Source organism: Eschscholzia californica, unplaced genomic scaffold, assembly GCF_041429995.1.
Source record: "Eschscholzia californica isolate CP2 unplaced genomic scaffold, dmEscCali1.0.p SCAF_1, whole genome shotgun sequence".
In the NCBI taxonomy this organism is placed as follows: domain Eukaryota; kingdom Viridiplantae; phylum Streptophyta; class Magnoliopsida; order Ranunculales; family Papaveraceae; genus Eschscholzia; species Eschscholzia californica.
The window spans coordinates 72,281,542-72,303,510 of NW_028238198.1; the positions used below are offsets into that span (position 1 = coordinate 72,281,542).

The 21,969-nt window shown below is 36.4% G+C and overlaps 4 protein-coding genes across 4 annotated transcripts; 1 reads left to right on the forward strand and 3 right to left on the reverse strand.

Moving 5' to 3' along the window:
- Positions 1-799: 799 nt before the first annotated feature.
- LOC147568905 (uncharacterized) lies at positions 800-3,457 on the reverse strand. Its single transcript, XM_086661254.1, has 4 exons — positions 2,303-3,457; positions 2,001-2,135; positions 966-1,775; positions 800-805 (listed from the first exon to the last, which is right to left on the reverse strand). Exons 1-4 carry the CDS (start codon positions 3,455-3,457, stop codon positions 800-802), a joined length of 2,106 nt encoding a protein of 701 aa, XP_086517380.1.
- Positions 3,458-4,550: 1,093 nt separating this feature from the next.
- Positions 4,551-7,003, reverse strand: LOC147568906 (uncharacterized). Its single transcript, XM_086655337.1, has one exon. The coding sequence runs from the start codon at positions 6,639-6,641 to the stop codon at positions 4,737-4,739; it is 1,905 nt and encodes a 634-aa protein (XP_086511463.1). The 5' UTR covers positions 6,642-7,003; the 3' UTR covers positions 4,551-4,736.
- Positions 7,004-10,897: 3,894 nt separating this feature from the next.
- On the forward strand, positions 10,898-15,858 carry LOC147568907 (phosphoribosylformylglycinamidine synthase). Its single transcript, XM_086655339.1, has 7 exons — positions 10,898-11,971; positions 12,799-12,854; positions 13,574-13,683; positions 13,787-13,946; positions 14,224-14,316; positions 14,957-15,088; positions 15,667-15,858. The coding sequence occupies exons 1-7, from the start codon at positions 11,098-11,100 to the stop codon at positions 15,694-15,696; spliced, it is 1,455 nt and encodes a 484-aa protein (XP_086511465.1). The 5' UTR covers positions 10,898-11,097; the 3' UTR covers positions 15,697-15,858.
- An 853-nt stretch (positions 15,859-16,711) lies between these two features.
- LOC147568908 (uncharacterized) lies at positions 16,712-21,634 on the reverse strand. Its single transcript, XM_086655338.1, has 4 exons — positions 20,353-21,634; positions 18,358-18,613; positions 18,000-18,177; positions 16,712-17,255 (listed from the first exon to the last, which is right to left on the reverse strand). The coding sequence occupies exons 1-4, from the start codon at positions 21,551-21,553 to the stop codon at positions 16,869-16,871; spliced, it is 2,022 nt and encodes a 673-aa protein (XP_086511464.1). The 5' UTR covers positions 21,554-21,634; the 3' UTR covers positions 16,712-16,868.
- Positions 21,635-21,969: the final 335 nt, after the last annotated feature.

Here is a 21,969-nt window from a genome sequence, read left to right on the forward strand (position 1 = left end):
CCAGGTTTTAAAATCAGGGCACCGAGGTATTTTGCTTTATCCGACATTAGAGGGGCATTTAAAGTATGGACAAAATCATTCTTGATGGACTCTGCTACACCGGAGCTGAAGAAAAGTGAAGACTTTTCATAGTTAACTTTCTGACCTGAAAAGGCAGAGTACTCTTCCATGATTGTAATAATATTTTGTAGGTTAGAATAAGTAGCAGATCCAAAGAGAATCAGGTCGTCAGCAAAAAGAAGATGAGTGATAGTAGGGCTGACGGAGTTGATTTTGTAACCTGTATAAGAACCTCGAGAAGCATAATAAGAAATAAGAAGTGAGAGAGATTGAGAGGAGAGGATAAAGAGATAGGGTGACAATGGACACCCTTGTCTCAAACCTCTCGACGAAGAGAAATCACCATGCAAATTACCATTAACTAAGACCTTGAATGAGGGGGTCGAAACACAATGCATGATGAGATTTAAGATCCTGCCCTCTAGGCCTATAGACCTCAAAATGGCTTCAAGAAAGCCCCAATCGACACGGTCATAGGCCTTGGCCATGTCCATTTTTAAAGCAAACGCCCCATTCTTAGCCTTAGACTTACTCATAGAATGTAGAAGTTCTTGAGTAATCAGAATGTTATCCAAAATTTGGCGATTAGGCACGAATGCATTTTGAGTCCAAGCAATACAATTTTCAAGATAGGGACGAAGTCTATTGGCCAAAATTTTTGTAATAAACTTATAAATAGTATTGCAAAGAGCTATTGGCCTAAAGTCCGAGGCCAAAGATGGGTTCCTACCCTTAGGAATTAAAACTAGAATTGTAGAGTTAAGAGAAGTGTGAAAAGAACCTGAGACAAACACCTCTTGGATATAAGATGTAAGATCGAGACCAATCGATTCCCAATGGTGTTGATAAAAGACACAAGAGAGACCGTCCGGGCCTGGACTCTTTAGGGGGCCCATTTCCATCACCACAGACTTTATTTCCTCGTAAGTGGGGATTTGAGAGATGTCCGCTATTGCTTCGGTTGAAAGAACGTTGTAGTCAGCCAATAGGTTCAATGGGGGAGAAGCAACCGTCTCTGAAGTAAATAATTGTTGGAAGAAAGACGACAAATCGTTTGCAATTTCATCCTCCTTGATAGAGTTCTGACCCGACTGAAGTTGTAGACGATGGATCCTGTTCTTCTGTCTCCGACGAGTCATAGCTGCGTGGAATGCTTTGGTATTCCTGTCCCCATTGTGGGACCATTTAGACTTTGCGCGTTGTTCTGCCCTAAGCCGTTGGAATTCTTCCAAGTGGATTATCTGTTCTTGAATATTGCTCTCCACAAGTATCAATGATTCTGTAGGTTGAAGGGTTTGAATATTTTCAAGACGCTTTCGCAAAATTTTTAATCTATTCCTAAGAATCCCAAAGGTCTGCTTGCCCCACATGTGTAGGTTGTCTTTCACAGCAATAACTCTGTCATGAAAACTTCCTGTACTGTTATCCCAATGTTGAGTGAATTGGCCCTGATAATCATTATGTTTAGACCAACTGAATTCATATTTGGGAATGTTGTTGAACACGGGACCACGAACCAAAAATTTGAGTAAGATAGGAGCGTGATCACTATTGTATCTAGGGAGATGGAATACCCCTGCCTCCGGGTATTCTTGTAACCAGGAAGTAGTACAAAGAACCCTATCCAAACGTTCTCTCGTGAGATGATGAATTGATTTGTTGTTGGTCCAAGTGAATGCTGGACCATTGAATCCCAAATCCATTAACGAAGCATCCTGAATAAATTTCTGAAAATTAGACAGAAAAGGTATATGGTTAGAACCGCCCCACTTATCAGACGCTTGGCCAAGGGCATTAAGGTCACCTAAGCAACAGATAGGCCTGGTAATGGACCGAATCCTATGTAACAGATCCGTCCAAAAGCATTGACGATCTTGGACCCGAGGAGGTCCGTAGATACTAAATAGATCCCATGGATCCGTATGGGTACTACTACTCACAGTTGAATGGATAAGATTTTTAGAGGCATAGTTAATATTCAAGGTAATATTATTCGACCACAGCAAAAGGAGACCACCACTCCTACCTTGAGAGGGGACAATATAATTATTAACAAGACCAAACTTAACAAACGACTGAAAAAAATTACAAAGAGGAATTCTAGTTTCAGACAAGAAGACCACATCTGGTCTAGTAGAGGAAAGGAACTGGTAGAGAGTTTCTCTTGTCGGGGCGTTCCCACATCCCCGACAATTCCACGCGAATATACTCATGTTGATTTCGGCGTTTGGGTCGCCGTTACCCCTTCAGTTGAGTGAGATGTCGATATGAGCCGAGCACTTCTTTTAATTCGCAAAGAAGAAGAAGAGTTTCTGTCCGTCAACATGGAATGATCCCCGTACTCACTATCTTCTCGCTGTCCCGAACCACTTGCTTCATTGATTAGTCTGGAAGAAGATGAAAATAGTGGATTCGATTTAGTGATTCCCGAAGCAGTAATAATTTTACTTCTTTTTGTCTGAGATGAAGTAGGAGGATCTGTGGGTTCTGTATTCTGTAAAACAGTAATATTAGGATCCAAATCATTAGTCTCCACATAATTAGGAATTTTAAATTTCAATTGGTTAGAACTAAAATTTGAATCAAAGGAACCTAATTCCCTATTCTGGCCTCTAGCATTCAAAGGGACTTTGAACGAGTCCTTGAATTTAGGTGTCATTAGTTTGTGAATGTGGGCACGGACAGGAGGAGTGATACTCTGCTTGAGTATGTCGTTAAAAGACATCAAAATAGGACAGAATTTTAATGTGTGTCCTATATGTCCACAATAGAAACAAAATCGAGGCAATTTCTCGACACGAAGTTCAACTGATATAATTTTATTGGCCCCCAGTTTCAGATAAACTCTGTCCCTCATAGGTTTGTGAAGATGATATTCAATTTTGATTCGTCCGAAAATACTCCATTGTGAAGCATCCTCTAGAGAAGCAGGAATAAAATTGCCCAACGAACTAGCCAATCGATTCACCGTAGCCTCATTTAACCGACCACTCGGGAGACCATGAAACTGAGTCCACAACCAGACCGTTTCAAACAAATGATCTTCAGGAGCCAAGTCCGGTTGACATGGTTGCAATATCACCAATTCTTCTTGAATAACCCATGGAGATGACTCCACCGTGATGTCCAATTCTGATGCTGTGGCAAAACGAACCATAAAGACATTTGGTTTGACTTCTGTTAGTGTGAATTTGTTCGGTCCGTGGAAGACACGCGAGAGTCTTAGCATAGCCAAACCTATGTCTACCTGTTTCAAACTCTGAAACCAAACCACACCTCTTTTCATGAAATCATCATTATCAGGATTGAGATCTTCTCCTTCCACCGTGATAGGAGGGATCTCCTCTGTGGTTAGAGCCGCAAATTGTTGGAGGAAGTTGATGTCGTGAGAGTCCATAGCAGAAAGGAGAGAGAACAAAAGATAAAAATATCACAAGAGAGACTAAATCTCGTTGATTAAGGCTCCTAAAGAGCAAAAGATCTAAGAAATAGGGATAAAGTTAACCGAAAAGAGATGTCTTTTCAGGATTAACTGCCAAATCCCTACAAAACCGTCACCTGTAACCGAATTTGAAAGTGAAATCACGGTGGCGCCGCTAGTATCACTAAATCGCTCCGCTCGGGAGGAAAAAAAGGCTTATTATATGACATCAACCCTGGGTGGTAAATTGATGCCTATTCAAGCAGACCGATTTGGTTGTGCTAATTCAATGCTCAAATTGCTTTATGAATTATGAGTAAAATACACACTATCCGAATTGATTAGAGAATCAGTTATCCGTATAGTGTTAGAAGTTCCATGAGATGATTCAGCCAAATCATTGGATAAACAACTCATCATAATTTATAAAGATTCAACTAAATCTATCTAGAATTAACAAAATATGAAAAGAACAAACAAATAACAATATCATCAGACTTGGTTCAACAGATCACTATAATTCAAAATGAAAAAAAAATGAACCATAGATCATAGAAAATAACATGAACATACAAAACAACAATTCTTACCCATGAATTGGAGCTGGAAGTTCTGTCAGTCAAAAAATGCCTCTCGAGAGAAACCTTATATCGCCAGCTTGTTCAAAATAGTTGGGTGATGGGCTCACAAATGAAACCTATTGAAACTTTTGATGGTGTGAGACCAGCAAAACAGTTCCCGCTGTTGAAGATGGAAACACATAAGTTGTTAAAAAGCTTGTGAAATAAGCTATCAGTTAACCAGGATAATGTGCATGAAAACGTATAGGTTATGTGCATATATACCTCTATCATTTCCAGGACCTCCGGATGTTTTCAGAATGTTGATGCACACATATGTCATCTCTCTTCCTGCTCTTCAATTTAAACGAACAATAACTTTCTCAAGGTTTCGCCGAAGAGAAGGCACTACTTTTAAGTCCACTTGTTAAGATAAAGGACGTGATTTATATTTTTATGGAGTTGGTATTATAGGAAACTCTTCTATTTCTCATCTGATATGTTCGTTGTTTGTTGATACTCAACCATGAATCTGTTTTCGTATATATAAATTTTTCAATCAAGACAAGACCAGTCTTTCATTATCGAATGTACAAAAGAATTACTGAACCAAGTATTCATAATTGAAGAGAATCATCAATGATCATGATTCTGTATACATTAGTTAAGTTTCAATGTGTTGCTCTATTTCACTACTACTTTTTTGAACTGTACATCAGAGACTCCATTGCTTCCTTCATATTTGGTTTATCAGCAGCCACCTGAGATGCCTGCCGCAAACTCTGGATACCACGGCCTAAAGATGCGATCCTGGTAGCAAAGGGTGCAGACTCCACAGCGTACTCAATTCCATCTCCATAGGCTACCAAGGTTGCGCACGTCGCCACACTACACCCAAATGTGGCCCACGGCATGAAACCAACGGGCCGGACTCGTCTGTTCCTCATTATTTCATAAAAGGCTGTTCGCATTGTCGAAAAGCTGGTTCGCTCAGCAGAAGCTATTACACTATGAGCCACAGCCCGAATTTTCTCTGCCGAAGCCGCAGCTTTCATGATGGAAGTAGATTTCGCTCCAGAGCTTCCTAATCCGGGGACAAACAATTTTGCAGGGCCAAGTGTTTTGCCGAGGACCATCCCCACGGCCTTCTGACTTTGGATTAAGGTGAGTTTAAGTGAAGCAGGGACTTTGTATGCGGCCAACTTCATAAATGTTGATGCAGGTCCAAGTTTAGAGAGAGATGAAACTCCCAAAACTGCAGTTGCTCCTGCACCAACTGCAACTACTTGTTTGTTCGCTGATAACATACCTTGTTTGTCCCCACTTTCAGCTGCCAAATTATCTTCGTTCGCTATGAAGAACTTTTCGGTTAAATCCTCTATCTCTTCAGGTACTGGGGTGTCCCAGTGTTTCCTCAGACCAGCTAAGCTACTAGCATCAACTATTGCTACTATGGATTTGAACTTGTTGGTTTGGTTGCGGAGTGCTTTTGCAAAGAGTGCATGAGACTTCTCATCAGTAGAAAGCTCTGAGAACTCAGATTTTGAAGAGATATGATCCCTGTTGTTTGAAGTGCATCGCCCAGCATTATTCAGTCCAACTCTCATCCCCTCTAAAGCAACTCGAAAGGCACGAACTTCAGACAGAAGTTGGGTTTCTACAGTTTCTCCTTTATCTACCTTATAAAGCATATTTTGTGCATGAGCCATAGCCTTCCCTATTGACGGAATAGACGAAAATATATCATGTAAATCAGAAAGTAATGGATAAACGACATGGGCATAAGATGGCGCATGATAATCACAATCCGGTTTCAACACTGCCACCCCTGCCTCTGAATCAGAAGCAACAGAACCAGAATTAAGTTTCAAGACTGATTGAGAAACAATGGATTTAACCATATGTAAATGGTGATCATTTGTTAAGCATAACCGTTTCAAGCTCGGCATAGGAAGAGAACTCATTCTTGCTGGAACCAAACTACTCGAACCTAAACCCAAACTCTCATTCTTCTCTTTATTCATGAAACCTGTAATCAGCTTAAAGAATAACGACGGATTACGATCAAATTGCTCGTTGTCACTGAGCAACAAAATGGACGAACCGACTTCTCTAGCCGCATTTCTTGCAGCCAAGAAATGGCCTTGGAATCCTATCCCGAAAATCCCCTTTAAAACCTCATTCCCAGCCAAATACTCATACTTCTCTTTACCAAATTTATTGATAAAACTATCTTTAATCACCCCAAAAGAAGATATAGGCAAAATATTAACCTGATCTTCAGCATTACCCCTAGAACTGCTCCGTTCCTCTTCTTGAATATCATCAAGTACCGAAGAACCGATCTGAGCGATAACTGCATCAGGTCGAACTTCCTTAATCAGTAGCTCGGCATCAATAGCAGATTGAAGTGATAAATTCTGAGTTGCTAGAATATAAATAGTAGATTCAGATTGAGGGTCTTGAACAACAAAAACAAATCGTTTGGTTTGATCAGGAATAGAAAGTTTACTAACCAATCGATCAGATAGTTTTATATCATCTAGTTTACGAGAGAAAGGCCATAGATTTTGCAGGAACGAAATAACTAGAGTACCCATGATTGGAATCTCAATCGCAAAATCATTACAGAATTCAGATATTCATTCAAATCGAAAACCTATTTGAATAAGTTTTCAATTGTGGGTTTTTTTCTGAAGCTCGGAAAGTAGTTTAGATCTGATTGATTAATTTGATCGAAGTAAACAAGAGTTATTTATAGACAATTGGTTTACCTTGAACGTAAGAACTTCAGTATTCAAATCCTTGTTTTGAAAATTCCGCGAATTTCACTACGAGACGTTTAGGGTTTTGATTGGAGAAGACAGTGTAATAGCTGAATATTTCTCTTCGTCTAGGTTTGAACAATTGTTTGTTTGGCCGAGGGGTAAGAGTTTTGCGGTGCCCCAAAAGATGAAGCAAATATTTTGAGGATTTATTCCAATTTGCCCCAATATTTGTTTACCATTTCCAAATGGTTAATAGAAGTATATTTTTGATAGTCTAACTTTTAACATATGCCTTCGACAAAAAAAAAAAACTTTTAACATATGATTTTTTGTATTCTTTCTTTCAAATTATTGTTTCAATATCTTATGTTTTATTTCTCTTCGTCGAAATGAAGATTGACACAAATGAATGAACGATAATATTCAGCAAGCTTCACTAGAAATTATCTCTCTTTTTCCTCTCCTTCCACCATAACCACCACACCATCTTCTTCACACCACCACCATCTCCATTCTTTGTGGGTTTAACTTTTGGACACTTTGTAGTCAATTTTATCATGCCAGAAAGTTGTATGTATATTTATTACACCTATAACACCACCGAATATGCAAAACCTCGTATCTAATACCTATATAATAGAACCATTACAACATTTTCATTTTAGTTGAATTTACATAAAAGAAAAACTCATGTTATCGAATCCAACATTCACATCCACCACGTCATATTTCAGTGACGTATTCGATGAAAGGTGGAAGAGGAAGGCTAAGAATAATAAACGTTCGAATTACTTTTTTGGCAATGTAATATATTGTCCAACAATGTATTGAAATATAATTCATTTTCTTAGTGCAGTAGTCGTGATCTTTTTATGTGCAATTGGTTGTGCAATGGTGTAGTAAATCAAATCTAATGACTTAATCAATTGTGAATGGAATTTTGAGTGTAAGGTCCAAAAATAAGGGGGGTAATTAGTTGTATATCCACTCTTAAATCAATCAATAAAATAAAACCAAAATAAACAGAAAATGAATAATAAGTCTAAAAATTCAATTTTTGGAGGGTCTCATGCTTCAAGCCATTTATTTTCTCCCATTATTTGTCCTTTTATAAATAGATTTTAACCTATAGTAAACCAAAGGTTTATTGTGGTTGAGTTAATAAATATATTCTTCCCATAAATTTTAAAAGAGAAAGTTTACGGTCAAAATTTATTCTCATTATTTATTTCCAAAATTTATAGTTGACTTGTCGAACCCAACATACCAAATCGGATATTTTTGTCCTAAAAACGAGATTTCCTTCCTCTATATGTTTTTACAACATTTATATCTCTACAAACTATTTTGTCTTGAAAATTATTATGAAAATTATATGTATGTTGATTAAATTTTGAATCTTCTTAAAACATTTATTTAATTCTAACAACATCTTTAAATGTAACATTTTTTTATCACTTTTTTTCGTAATAAAAGATGTTGAATTCTCAATCACTGCAATCTTATTTTCATAAAAAACATAATGTAAACTGATATGTACTTACTTTTCATGTAAATTTTCTAAAGAAAACAAGATTGTAGAGAGAGAAATAGTGGGACAAGATCTGAAAGATTTTTTTAAAGATAAAGATTGATATCCTAGCTAACTTTAAGAATAAGAAGAACAAAATCATTCACGGTGCAACAATCTGTCGTTGAAAAAAACGAGAATATGGTAAAAGAAGAAATTGAATCAATGAGCTTCATGTTCTTTTAGGTTTTCTCTAGGTGAAGACTAAAAAGCGTGGATGATTTTTAGGTTTTCTCTCGGTGAACTGAAGAAGAGAGAGGTATGATAGATTTTCTTTGGGTATAAAGATTATGGAAACATTCATTTAAAAGGACAAGACAACTTTTTATAGGGATGAAAACTTCGTATTGAGGAATTATTTTCATGAAACTGAAAATACATGTGAATGTTCTAATCTAGGTAATTTACTTTAACTTGGGATTGGTTAGGTAGTAATAGAAAAAAAAAAAGAGGTTAGACATGTAAATTAACCCTAGTGGATTTATTTTCTATTTAACATTATCTTTGGACTCTAAACCCATTGACCCTGTGATTTTGGATTTAAAACGCATCCCCCCTTTCTGAATTTATGTTAGTTTTGCATTGTTATCGATCAAAAACCTAAAAAAGAAATACATATAATCACCAATGTAAACTACTGCAACACGTTAATCGAAGTGCAAATAGTATAGTTAATGGAATCAAAATCAAATATTTCTTAGGATTGCGCCCTAGAAATATAAAAACAAATGTATTTATCATAAATCTAAAGAAAAAAAACGTAGGTTGGTGAATTTTATTTACTCGAGTTAAACAATAAAAACATAATTTACTTACGAGGAGTATGATTATTTGTCAAAGTTGATAACAAATAATCATTGCTTTTATATCTTAAACAAGAAAAAACATAGCTCTCTACACCTCTTTTGCTTTTATATCTTAAACTTCAGGGCCGGTTCTGGGTCCAAAGCAGGCAAACCCTTGCTTTGGGCCACAAATAATAGGGTTCGCATTTTATTGAAATTTTCTAAAAGCCCCCTAAGATCTCCCAACCTATTAGAAAGAATTTGGGAGGCCCCAAAAATTTCTAAAACAAGTAATGGGCCACATTTTGACCCACAACTGAAGCCAACATTTTAAAACAAACTCCAACCCACATTTTGTAAAATTTAAACCCTAATCCTTATGCTACCCATCCCCAAGCTCTTTTCACTATCTTTCAATTTCTTCCCAGATTAACACAACCCCCAAATTAACAAACCCACCACCGTCCAAGTTTTCAACAGTCAAGTGACTCCACCCCACCACAATCCACAAGTCATAACTTTGGCATTTCAATATCATTGTTCAAATTTAACAAGACAACCACCCTAACACAATTCCACCACCAATTTAGAGTTTTGTATTAAATCATCAAGGCCATTAAGGTAATTTTTATTCTCTCTCTCTCTCTCTAACTAATCAACTAGCCCATTATTGATTTTTACCATTATAATATTATATAATAAGGTTGTTGACTATTTCTCTAATCATCTAACTAATCTATTAAATTATTAGTCTATTATTGATTTTATTATTATCATAGATTTCTTCACCATTAGTATTATTAAATTTCTCTAATATCTAGGTTTTGCGGTATCTCTTAGTTTTCGTCTCTTAGATTTCTAAATCATTAGTATTTCGAGAAAAGCGTATAATTCGTAAGAAAAATAATTCGACGAAAATGTAAAAGAAGATGCATCACTATCGGCTGAAGAATCATTTAGAATAAATTACTTCATATACATATTGGATCATGTCATATCTTCATTTAAAAGAATATTCGAACAATATCAGAATTACAAAAAAATGTTTGGATTTTAGTTTGATTTGAATAAGTTAAACTCTATAGATGATGCTGATTTCAGAGATTCATGTGCTTCACTTGAAACTTTTCTAAAGTTTAAAGAGTCATATGCTATAGATGGCCTTGACTTGTTCTCAGAGTTGAAAGTGTTGAAGCGTCTTGTACCAATAGAGGTAAAAAAACCAACGAAAGTTTTAAATTTTTTGAAAGAAATGGAAGGCTTCTACCTTAATGCATGGATTGCATACAGAATTTTGTTAACCATACCCGTCACCGTTGCATCTGCCGAAAGAAGTTTCTCAAAGTTGAAGTTGATCAACTCTTATATTCGACCTACTATGTCACAAGAAAGATTAAATGGGTTATCTAGCTTGTCAATTGAGAAACAAATGACTGAAAATCTCGACTACTCGACAATTATTAGTGATTTTGCATATAAAAATGTAAGAATAATGAAATTTCAGTGAATGTAATTATCAATATCTTTTTTGAATATAAATATAATGAAAGTATGTAAGTACTTATAATTTTTTTCTCATATAATTATGATTTGCGTATAGTATAAGAGCCTTTAAATCTCACTTCGGACCACCAAAAAGTCAGCACTGGTCCTGTTTAACTTCTACTATTGTAATATTACAATAACTATAGGTTAATATAATAACAAACAATTCCTATTATTAGCAACAAGTCGTTGTAGTATAGTGGTAAGTATTCCCGCCTGTCACCCGGGTGACCCGGGTTCGATCCCCGGCAGCGGCGCTTCCTTTTTGCCTCGTTTTTTTTAATCTTCCGTCGCGAATCCAGTTACCTTCTTAATTGATTGACTAAAAAGAGAGAGCACTGAGCTCTCCTCGTCTCTCTCTCTCTCTCTCTAAAACTGTTGCCGGTAAATGAACACCTTCAATGTACTTCCCTTTTCTTCAACTTCTCTCCCTTCTCCCAAACCTCAACATTTCTCTCAAATTTTAAGACCCCAAACGTCAAAATCCCTCTTACCACCATCTCCTCTTCATCAATGGCAACACTTCACTATTAGAAAACCTAGAAATTCAACTAAAAATTACTCCTTTTCTTCTTCTCAGATATCTTCTTCACTTTTTGGTAGACGCCAAAATACAAGAAGAAGACCTACTAAACCCATTTCTGATCAGAGAATTCAGTTTGTTATTGACATTGAGGAAGTTACATACAGAGCTAGATCATCTCTAAGAAGGTTTTATGATGAATCTGAAGAGAAATTTAATAAATTTGTTTCAAAGGGTAGTGAAGCTTTAGAGGATTTGAGAACTCTTGTTACTGTTGATGATGATCGAAGGGTTATTGTTTCTTGTCGACGTTCATCAATTCAATTCATTGGAAATTTCATTCTTTGGAGTTTGGTTGTTGTTATTGCTGTTAGGGTTTTGTTAAATTTTGCGTTTTTAGGGTTTCGTGGTGGTTATGGAGGAGTTTTTGTACGAAGGAGAGATAGGAGTTTAGCAGGGAAAGAGGTTGTTGTGGGGAAGAGGAGATTTAGGGAAAGGGAAGGGAAGAAAAAAGATTTGAATTTTAGGGTTCCAATTAATCCATTGACACTACCAAGAGATATGATGGTGAGTACGAAAATCGAGGAGTCGAGATTTCAGATGCCTCGAAAGCAAGGATTGTCTGAAGAGAAGAAGCTGCCAAAGTGGTGGATTGTTTCTAATTCTATTCCTTCATCAATGGCTTTAAATTCAGTAATGAATATGGAGTCCCAGAAGGAAGCTGATAGAGTAATGAGAGGTTTGTTTCTTCCTCTCTTTCTTTACTTAATAACTTAATTACCCATTGAATCTTGAATACTGTACATGTATTGCCCTATCCAGTTTTTCAGCTGATCTTGTCCGAGATTCTGAATTCTCGGGTTTATCTGTGTATTAGAACGATAATTGCAAACAACATGAACTCTTGCTGGTAACGGAACTGTGTATGAGAATCGAGCAATGTGCATAAGTAGAAACTAGATGTAGTTATATTTGTGTAACTTGGACACTCATATGGGTATGGTACGGTATTCTACCTTAGTATTTGTTTAATTTGGGTCCTATAGATTCGTAAGCTAAAAAAAAGTAGCTATACACTATCCTCGAGCCGTGCTGTACCAGCCCAAATACCGTAAGCGAATCTAAAACAGCTTTGTATGATCTACTTTCATAGCATAGGATATCTCTCAAGTACGTGATCGTGAATTACATATTTAAATGTGAAGATTGGACGAAACATTTGAAATACCTTGAATAATGTGGGCTTCGTTCCGATTTAAAACTATATAACTTTCGTTATAGTGATTATTGCTGAAGTTCAAAGTCCTGACCAACTTACCCTGAAATTCTGCCTCTTGCATAATGTTATAGATTACTCAATTTTGAAACATATAGGTATTCTTTTTCAGCACTAATGGTCGACAGAATATTCATTCACACTGTCTGGCTTCAATATTATGTGAAAATAACAGTTTCTTCCTTCTTGCTTTTTGTAGGTAAATTGCATCCCTCTAGTCTATGAAACAATTTGAATCCTATAATCATGGTTTTCTCCCTCAAATCATTACTCATAAACTTCACTTCCAGCAATCTCGGATAATAGAATGAGCGGAAGGGACATCACTGAAGATGATATCATTCAAGTTAGTGTTTGTTGACCTATTTTTTTTGAAGATGATATCATCACTGAAGATGATATCATCACTGAAGATGATATCATTCAAGTTAGTGTTTGTTAACCTATTTAATCTTTCCATGAGTGCTTCCTCTTCGTATGTTTCTAGACGGTTCAATTATTCTTGCCATAATTTGGGAGGGTAGTACATAGCAGTATTCAAGCCAATTCGAACTTCCAAACTGAGAATCATGGTAAAATGGGTATCCCAGAATGCCTTGTCTGGCTGCTCTGGCACATGTGTTTTATTGGGGTTGGGCAGGATTTGTCACTTTTACTTTTTGTTGCAAAACACAAAGAGTTAGGTTAGGTTCCCTTGATCTTTTTCTTGATCTGATATTGGTTTGATGATAATAGAACGATAAACAGGTAGTGAATCGTGAAATATTCCTCAGTTTGCGAGGTTAGATGTTTAAAATGAATGCGCTGCATGACATTATTCCCTGTCCTCTATTATTTCTTTTTGTAAATTTTACACTTCTTTTTAATGCCAGACTGCTAGCTTCAGTGATACCAAAGTCTTCCTCTCTTCTTTTTCTGCTGATTGATTTTCAAGTACTTCTTAGTTGCAGTTTCGTATCAGAACAACTGATGAGCACTTGTACTTCATGTTGATTTGCATTTAATTTCCAACTAATTTCTAAGTGATGGATTATGTTTTTTCTTTGCTTATGTATCTGAGAGCAGTTTCGTCAAATATGTAAAAGATCTGGTGCAAGGGTTCTAATTGATACGGCCAATGCACGTGACTCTTTTTATCGTGCATCAGTCGACTTTGTTCTAAATTTTTGCAGCAGGTTATTTTTCTATCTTATGATATTGCATTCCACAGGATGACCGTTATGACTTCACCGTGCTTTATGTATTATCTGAAATTATAACCATTTAGAGTTGGCGCAGATTAGACGACGACTCAGAAGATTTACACATAGGCGGTGAGGATCCAAGAAATTTTGTTTCCGGAATTGCTCTCAGCATTGGGCTTGACAACATTCGCGCTGCAAGGATTGTTTCTGCAGCTGTTGCAGCACGAACACGTTCTGGATTTCTGCAGGCATGGGTATGGTTTTGTTCTCGTACTCATGGTACATCCTAAACCTGGCTTATTTGGATTTTGGAAACTAATATACTTCTATTTTCAACTTATGATTGTTAAAACTATCGGCAATAAACCTATACTCCGGTCCTAATTAATAATAACAGGAAATATCTGTTTTCGCCTGATTTTAGTTCCATTTAATAAATTAGGTCAATTGGTTCTTGATGCATTTAGAAGTTGCATTTCATTTATTTCTCAGTTTGAAATGCTTTACATGGTATGCCATTGTGTCTTGCAGGCACTTGAAATGCAAGGGAAACGAGTTGAAGCAGTGGACGAACTAGCAAAGATCTGCATTATTCACGACAAATTCCCTCCTGAAGAGTCCTCTGTATGTATCTGGCTTTGGTTTATGCATGTTAATACTTCAGAGATCAATTGGATGTCTTTTTTTTCATGATATTTGTTTGGTTCTTACCGCTCAAACACTTAACTATACGAAAAGGGGGTACAATCAAATACAAAGTTAGATCAACAGCGGATATAGGGGTCTGCAATTGACCTTTGGATTGGACTCATTCTTGTGAAGTACCTTAGCTGACCTTTATTGTTATGGAAGGACAAACTCTTAATTGAGAGGGATACCTTCCTTTTTTCTCTTTCCTCATTTGGGGGTCGTCTTTACTACTTCTCCGAGTCTCTATACGCCATTCAAAAGTGATACATCAACTCCCTAGTAGTTGGCCTCCTTCGACGGTCCAACCATTGATTATCATTATTAATTTGAGGCAGAATTATGTCGTTAATCTCGAAATTTCGAAAGTAGAGGATGTTGGTTGACAAGGGAATTGATCTAGTTTATTTTCCTTACCATTAAATTTATGATGTGACCTTGGTTGGAGCTCAAAATTCGATTATTTTGTGTTAATCCTATTGAAACTTCAATGACGCAGGTACCCTATGGGTCTATTTGTTAGTAAAGTTATTGATTGAAATCTTATATACTACTGATAAAGGATATTTGACTACAGGCTGAGATGGAAATGGTGGCTCGGGGTCTTGAGAAACATTTAAGAAGAGAGCAAAGAGAGTTTCTATACGATCTTCTTACCAGTAGATGTGGCGCCGAGTGCAGGAGAAGTGCAGCAGAAGCTCTTGGCTTGGTAAGTTGCTAATTGTATGTGATTTTTATCATAAACTGCATCTCGAAACCACAACTCTGTGTTACCATTGAATCTACATGACGATACAGCCCAAAATTTTACTATCAGTTAAATTTGATATAAATTCTCGAGAAGATTGTTTCTAATTCGATATACATGTAGAACCATATGACATAAAGTACACATACTGATGCCTGTTTAGGAGAATCATCTGACATACACCATATTCTTTATGCTTTTTTCCCAGTGTTTAGAAAACGAGATTGTACAGGAACAGGAAGTAGTAGTCGTTTTCTCGGTAACTCCCGCTGCAACAGTTACCTAAAGCACCATCTTTTGCTGTGTCACTGTTTTATACTTCATGACAACTGTTTTTACGAGACTGTTCTTACAACCAAATTTTATCCATCTGTTTGAGTTACTTCATTTTAACCTAAAATTTATTATAACAGTCGTTTTTGGTAATAGCAGTAATGGCCCTAGGCGCTAGAAAGTTGCACTACCATTTCTCAAACATTTGTTTCTACTACCTTCACTTTTACCTACTAAAGTGTTTCTTCTATTTCTTTTGTGTGCAGATCAACTCCGATAAATTCACGGGATCCTAGCAGAGAAGTGATTAGGTATTTATTTAGACGAATTGTAGAAATTGATTCATCTTTTAACACAAAATGTCAGAAGAACTAATCACCTGTCCAGCGATACGTATTTATTTATCTATGTATACGATGTTGGATATTAACTATTCTAGTGAATTTTCTTGTTCGTTTTTCTCTTTCTCAGAGGGCAAGTGAAGCTCTGTATTAATGGTGTACTTTTGTATGCTCTTGTGAAGGGTTGCGAAACGTAAAATTTAAAAAGTAACGATTACAATATTAAGGTTCAGAAATAAGAAGAGTGGCCTACAACTCTTTGATCAGTTAGTTATGCATCTATTCCAAAAACCCATAAGTTGCAGGTATGATTCACAGTGGACTGCGAGAATAGTCTTACATGGGGAAGGGATAATGTAGTAACCAAATGTAAAATGTCTAGGTCCTCTCCACTTACGGACGAGCACAAACTTAACATGGTATCAGAACTAGACCGGTACGCGATAGGCTTAAACGCCATGTATGCTTGTTAGGCTCAAAGAACCTCGCACGTGAAGCAGTGTGCACTTGTGTTCGTAGATTAGAGAAGAATAATTTACGAATCTAACCGAATCCATCATTTATTAGCTTGTTTGAAAAGATACTATTGTATAAATAAGGTAAAATGTAGCAATGGGGCATGGGATGTCAACAACGGATTGTGGATTCAAGGTTTCGGAGTTTAGTCCTTGAAGTATCCTTACTTGAATAAAAAAGTTTCGGATTTAGTCCTTGAAGTATCCTTACTTGAATAAAAAAGATATTAGTCCGACAGCCATGCAATAAAAATATAGTGGCAAATATATTTGCTTACACAAAATTTTCTAGAATCACCAGAGAAGGAAGTCCATTTGAGGGTTTTCTTTTTCAATTGTTCAGCAGCGTGCCTCGAACCCTTTGACCTCTAAGGTGGGAAGAATATACCTCTTACCACTCCGACCAAGGGTTCTTGACCTAAACTTGGGTTAAATTGTGAAAGAAAAAACACTAACTTTCAACCTTCATTATCAAGTACAAGTTCTTCAACAAAAAAAAAAAAAGTACAAAGTTAAATATACTTCAAAATTTGTGAAAAACAGTACCAACTCAGTCAGGTTTTTACATACTGGACTTTAACTTATTTGACCTAGAATAAGTAGAAGTTTGAACTAATCCAACTGCCCAAAATACCTACCAGATATTGTTACAAGCATGTTCAACATCACAACCTCCTCGTTGTCTAAATCAGATTCCGATATTTCTGCTCTCCAGCTCGCACATTTCCGAAGCAAACTTCTTACAAATGCAGTTGTGTCGGCATGAAGTGGAATATCAACAGCTGCACATAGAGCGAATATCCATGAACAACTGTTCCTAGACAAGCTGCTTTTTGTGTCCAATGATTTTATGCATCGCTTGAGCATCGAAACACGAGATACAGAGTCCATTCCTAGAATGATAGACAGTGTTGGATCTCGAGAAGACCGTAACGTTTCATCTACCTCGGCAACAGTTACGTATGGGAAGCTTTTTGAACCCTCGAGATGTGACAGAGCCTGAAAGTTTATTAAAATAAAAAACTTGAGATGATGTCTAAGAGGACCTCTGTATTTTAGGAGGTGGAGGAATCAAAGACTTTGTTTCAGACCCAATAATTGCAAGATCTCATTGCCGTGTGTATATATATATATATATATATATATATTAATTGTCTTTTATTTTTGAAATAACAAGATCACATGAGTACAACAAACAATCATACATCATTTGGCTTTGATACATCATAAGAACGGAATATGCTCATAACTGTCATTGAACTGTTCTGTAGACACTCAAACACCCTAGAGCCATACAAACTACCCCATATGCCATTATTTACACCCTTACTCACACATTTTCCATAAATCATGCATTTACACCTCCAATAAGAATCGAACCCTGTGACCTCCGGGTTTTCAGAGCGAGTGTCCAACCACTGCACCAAGAGGTGGTGAACGTATATTTTTTGTCTTAGTAATTAGGCCAATTGTGTTTTTTAAAAAAGATTACTTTTGGACCATTTTGTTGTCATATAAATTATACACGAAATATCTAAATATATGTTAGATGAATCTAACACGATTTTTCCAAGTAATTAAGCGACTATGTCTATACAAGTACCCCTTTCTAGTGGAACTTCAGTGTCAAGTTATGTAACATGGACACCCCATTTTCGTATTTTTAGCGTGGCACACATTCAAAGAGTAATGCTGTAAAGAAAGAAAATTCATAAAGTGGAACAGGGCGAGCAGATATCTCACCAATCTAAGCTTGGAGAAATCGGCAAGGAATTGATCTTCCCACTCTTTCGATGGTTGTAGATGTTCTGGACATCTAGCAATTTCAGGTATCTCCGGCATATAGACTGTCTGTTCTTTGTTAAGTTTACTCCTATCAACCTGAACCACTTTCACATTTGGGATTTGTGCAGCTTCCCACCTATAAAAAAAGGGGGGCAGCAATTTATATTCTAAGATCAGTCTTCATTCTTTTCCACAATTCTACAGTTTCTTCTTCATTATGTTTTATGTTTAAGGTTTTTAATAAGCCAAATAGTTAAAAGGCACAGCAAGCAAAAATATAATATAACGTGTCATACAAGAATAGGAGGACATATACCTGACCCGCCTAAGGTATTCTAGTCCATCTTGTGGAGGGCCAGAATCAAAATCAGGGTCCCCGTCAACACAAAACGCAGGTTTCTTAATGCTATCGTACTCATCTTCATAACTTTCGTCGTCTTCAAATTCATCCTCTTCTACAATTTTGAGGTCATCACAAATAACATCTTGAGGATTCACCTCTTTGAAGTTAGGTGCTTCACCCATAATGTTCTCTTCTAAGTTTCCTTCCACATTCTGTGAAGAACTATCACCTGAAATTTGTGACAGAAGATCAGTATTTTTACCAAGGTTGAACACCCAGTATGAGAATGAGCTGATCCCAGCAATGCATAAGAGAAATAATCCAGAAACCACAATAATTTTTCAATCCAATTAAAAGCATAATCATGAAAATAATTCAGCAAATCAAGAACCAAGTTTAACTCATTCAGGTACAAGTCATTGGAAGTGTGTATTCATTCATCAGTTTGTTGTTTTTCTTTACAATTGCAATGTATCATGTACTACTTTATGATTTGTATATTTTACAAGGATATCATGTACAAGATCTCTACGAAGTTATATCTGCCTATTCATGATTCTAGTGGTTTATGGAGGCATAATGCACATATGGTATTCTGCAGTTTTTCCAGATATTCTTCACTTCAATAGTTTGCAACTAGGTCCCTTTTCCTTTTGCAGCAACGTAACCTGTGAAGAGTAGAAAAAATCCCCATCAAATTGACACAACTGGGCTAATCCTAAGCAGATGAATAGAAACAAAAACTGTAACAGAAAATACGGACGTTAGTGTGTTAGACATTATAATATTTCCACGTCTTTTGGTGTTTCTTATTTCCAAATATCCTTTTACTCCATTTTAACACAACAAGCAGATAACTTAATCTTTGAAGTTGCACCAACAGATGAACAGTAACCTATTAAATCCATTAATTGCAAATTCTACACCACTAAGTCATTACAGCGAACATCCATTCAACCCCTGAGCACGGGAAATACGAAAGAGGGATTTTTAGCTATATAAAAGGGGAGGTAGAAATTAGAAAATATATATTTAAGTTGATGAAATCAATTGTACAATGTCTAAACTTTGTACTACTGTACTAGTGACGGACACCGAAAGACATGCCAAAATTGTCGGTAAGATTTTTTACACAGGGAAATACTTGATGCATAATCCATCCTGTTGGTTTACTTCCACACCAAGGTATATGATTATCTCCATAGTGGTTTGAGTTACATGGGATCTTTGATATTGCTTATTAGATCAATCAACAGGAAAAAAACATAGCTACTGGAAGTTCACACTTTGATCTTCCAGTACCTTTCGTAGATAGCGAGACATATTCCCGACTTTTTGTAAGCGGTCTAAGCACCACAAACCAACACATTCCTCAAACGGGTCCATTACTATCGATCAGAGTTCAGGGAGATGGGGTTCTTATAGTACAATCGTATAGATTTTATTGTCCTCTAAGCAAATAGATCTATATAAATTGCCCTAGCAATGTGTCTACCAGGACATAGACTCAAGTTATTCTCTCCAAGTAGAACCATATTAGGGACACTTGCTTTACTAACAGTAACGTTAGGGACACCAAATAGAAATTATATTAGCAATGTTGGTCTATCAGGACAAAGACTTAAGTTCTTAAGTTATATGATAACATTATCCTATCATAGAAGGATGCTACTTACTCCGCAATATACTGATACTCTTTAGCTTCAAAACTACATCATATATTAGTGGATATTAATGGAAAATCAAATTCAAAATGTGATATTCACATTACATACAACAAATTCATTCATCTAGCAAGACCAGTCCGATGGATATGATATGATATGATACTGGAGAAAACAGATTAAACAATGCAATTCAAATGGCTATAAATAGGAACATTCATATGCATGAATCATTAGTCTATGTCTTCTCAAGATATTAGAGATTTTGAAAAGCAAAATCAGTAAATTAAGAAACGAGATATACCGAGAATTGGGGAATCTGCTTTCTGTTTTTCAGCATGTTGGAGTAGGACAGTGTTCTTGCATTTCTTCCCATTAGCTCCATTACGGTTCTGCTTCCTAGACTCGGCAATGTTATTTAGCTCTTTGGCCACAATAGGTCCCAACCCGGTATAAATCTCTTTCCATATTTGACGCTGGTCATCACCATTGACAAACCTCAGAGCTTCCAACTCATTCCTCGAATAACTTCTCTTACATTCACCGTCTTTCTTTTGACAAAGATTTCGAGCTTCAGCAAAAATGCTCAACAAATTTTGCTTCCCTTTCATATCAGTGAACTTTTTCCTACTTCCTTTACCATTCCTTTTAGAGCATTTATCCTTCTTTCCAACCATTTCTTGTTTAATGTTTTCAGAGCACTCCCCAGCTCTCTTCTTACCCGTTTCTTTCCTTTCACAGCCATACCCAGTTTTCGATACTGAAGATGGAAAACTTGAAGCATTTTCATTGTTCTTTGAAGAACTTGTCGTCCCGTCATGGTATTTTTCTTGCAATTCTTTATCTTCTGAAATCCCCATCTTTTCATCATTTCCTTGCTTCTCTCTTATCTCTGTAATATCTTCCAAGATTCCACCCTCATTCCCCAAACAATTCCAACTTTCAGAACTTATTGATACATTACTCACCTCAACAAGACTTTGAGATTGAGAAATAGGTTTGGGAAATTTTTCAACAATTTCTTGCATTTCTGCCACAATAAAACTGTCATGGGAAATCGAAGACTGGACTGAATTAACTTCAGAAAGAAGTTTTACCTCATTTTGTGCTTTGGGGTCCGATTCCAGTACTTGACTCAACATCTCTTGATCTTCTTCCATACTAGTTAAGGAAGTTTCTTGCTTCAAATCGTCTTCTTCAGTAGAAAAAACGATACTCGGACTCCCTATCTGATAGATGAAACTTGTCGAGGTACCAACCATACTTTCCTTTTCTTGAACAATAAGATCATCAATTAGGGTAATCACCTCGCCTTGTTTGGATTCAATTAGGGTTTCTGGACTGATATTGACATCATTCTGGATTCCAGAAGAAACGGAATCCACGATGCTCTCTTTGATGTCTAACTTCATTTCATCTTCTTCGGTTGAAGAAGAAACAATTATCAACCCTGAAATTGTTTGTTCGATTTGGCTTTGAGACTCCGAATCGGTAATTTTAGACATGATTGCGCATCTAACAGTTAATCAAGATCGTAAATCTTTGTTGAAGAATTTGTATCAGTAGCTGAGAGAAATACTAGTAGAAAAAAGCTCTAGAAAAAAAGGGTTTTTTAGAGTGAGAGAAGGGGTTTTGAGAGAGAAAGAGAGGCGCTTATAAAGGCTGAAACCATTAGGAACGAGATTTCTTGTGTACGTGGGGACCCAGAACCAGAAGCGGTATTTCCCTTTTGGCCCCTTGTTTATCAGAACCTTAAGTATTCGTCCAAAGTCTGTTTGGTTATGTTTTTATCCCGAAATTACCCTTCTCATTATATTGAACTTAAGCTTATAAAATCTAATATTTCTTACTTTTTTTTGTTGAAATTAATATTTCTTACTTATGTAGCTTAACAAAATTTTCCACTTTAACTAAATAGTAC

What these genes read in the sequence shown, in the direction of transcription:
- LOC147568906 (XM_086655337.1), bottom strand. Translation starts at nt 6,641, where the DNA reads ATGGGTACTCTAGTTATTTCGTTCCTGCAAAATCTATGGCCTTTCTCT.
- LOC147568905 (XM_086661254.1), bottom strand. Translation starts at nt 3,457, where the DNA reads ATGGACTCTCACGACATCAACTTCCTCCAACAATTTGCGGCTCTAACC. An exon ending in CATCTCACTCAACTGAAGGG is followed by an intron (nt 2,136 to 2,302) that starts GTAACGGCGACC and finishes AATTTTTTTCAG; the next exon opens with TCGTTTGTTAAGTTTGGTCT. An exon ending in AAAATCTTATCCATTCAACT is followed by an intron (nt 1,776 to 2,000) that starts GTGAGTAGTAGT and finishes AAATTTATTCAG; the next exon opens with GATGCTTCGTTAATGGATTT.
- LOC147568908 (XM_086655338.1), bottom strand. Translation starts at nt 21,553, where the DNA reads ATGTCTAAAATTACCGATTCGGAGTCTCAAAGCCAAATCGAACAAACA. An exon ending in GAATACCTTAGGCGGGTCAG is followed by an intron (nt 18,178 to 18,357) that starts GTATATGTCCTC and finishes CTTTTTTTATAG; the next exon opens with GTGGGAAGCTGCACAAATCC. An exon ending in ATTTCTCCAAGCTTAGATTG is followed by an intron (nt 17,256 to 17,999) that starts GTGAGATATCTG and finishes ATAAACTTTCAG; the next exon opens with GCTCTGTCACATCTCGAGGG.
- LOC147568907 (XM_086655339.1), top strand. Translation starts at nt 11,098, where the DNA reads ATGAACACCTTCAATGTACTTCCCTTTTCTTCAACTTCTCTCCCTTCT. An exon ending in CTGAAGATGATATCATTCAA is followed by an intron (nt 12,855 to 13,573) that starts GTTAGTGTTTGT and finishes ATCTGAGAGCAG; the next exon opens with TTTCGTCAAATATGTAAAAG. An exon ending in GTTCTAAATTTTTGCAGCAG is followed by an intron (nt 13,684 to 13,786) that starts GTTATTTTTCTA and finishes GAGTTGGCGCAG; the next exon opens with ATTAGACGACGACTCAGAAG.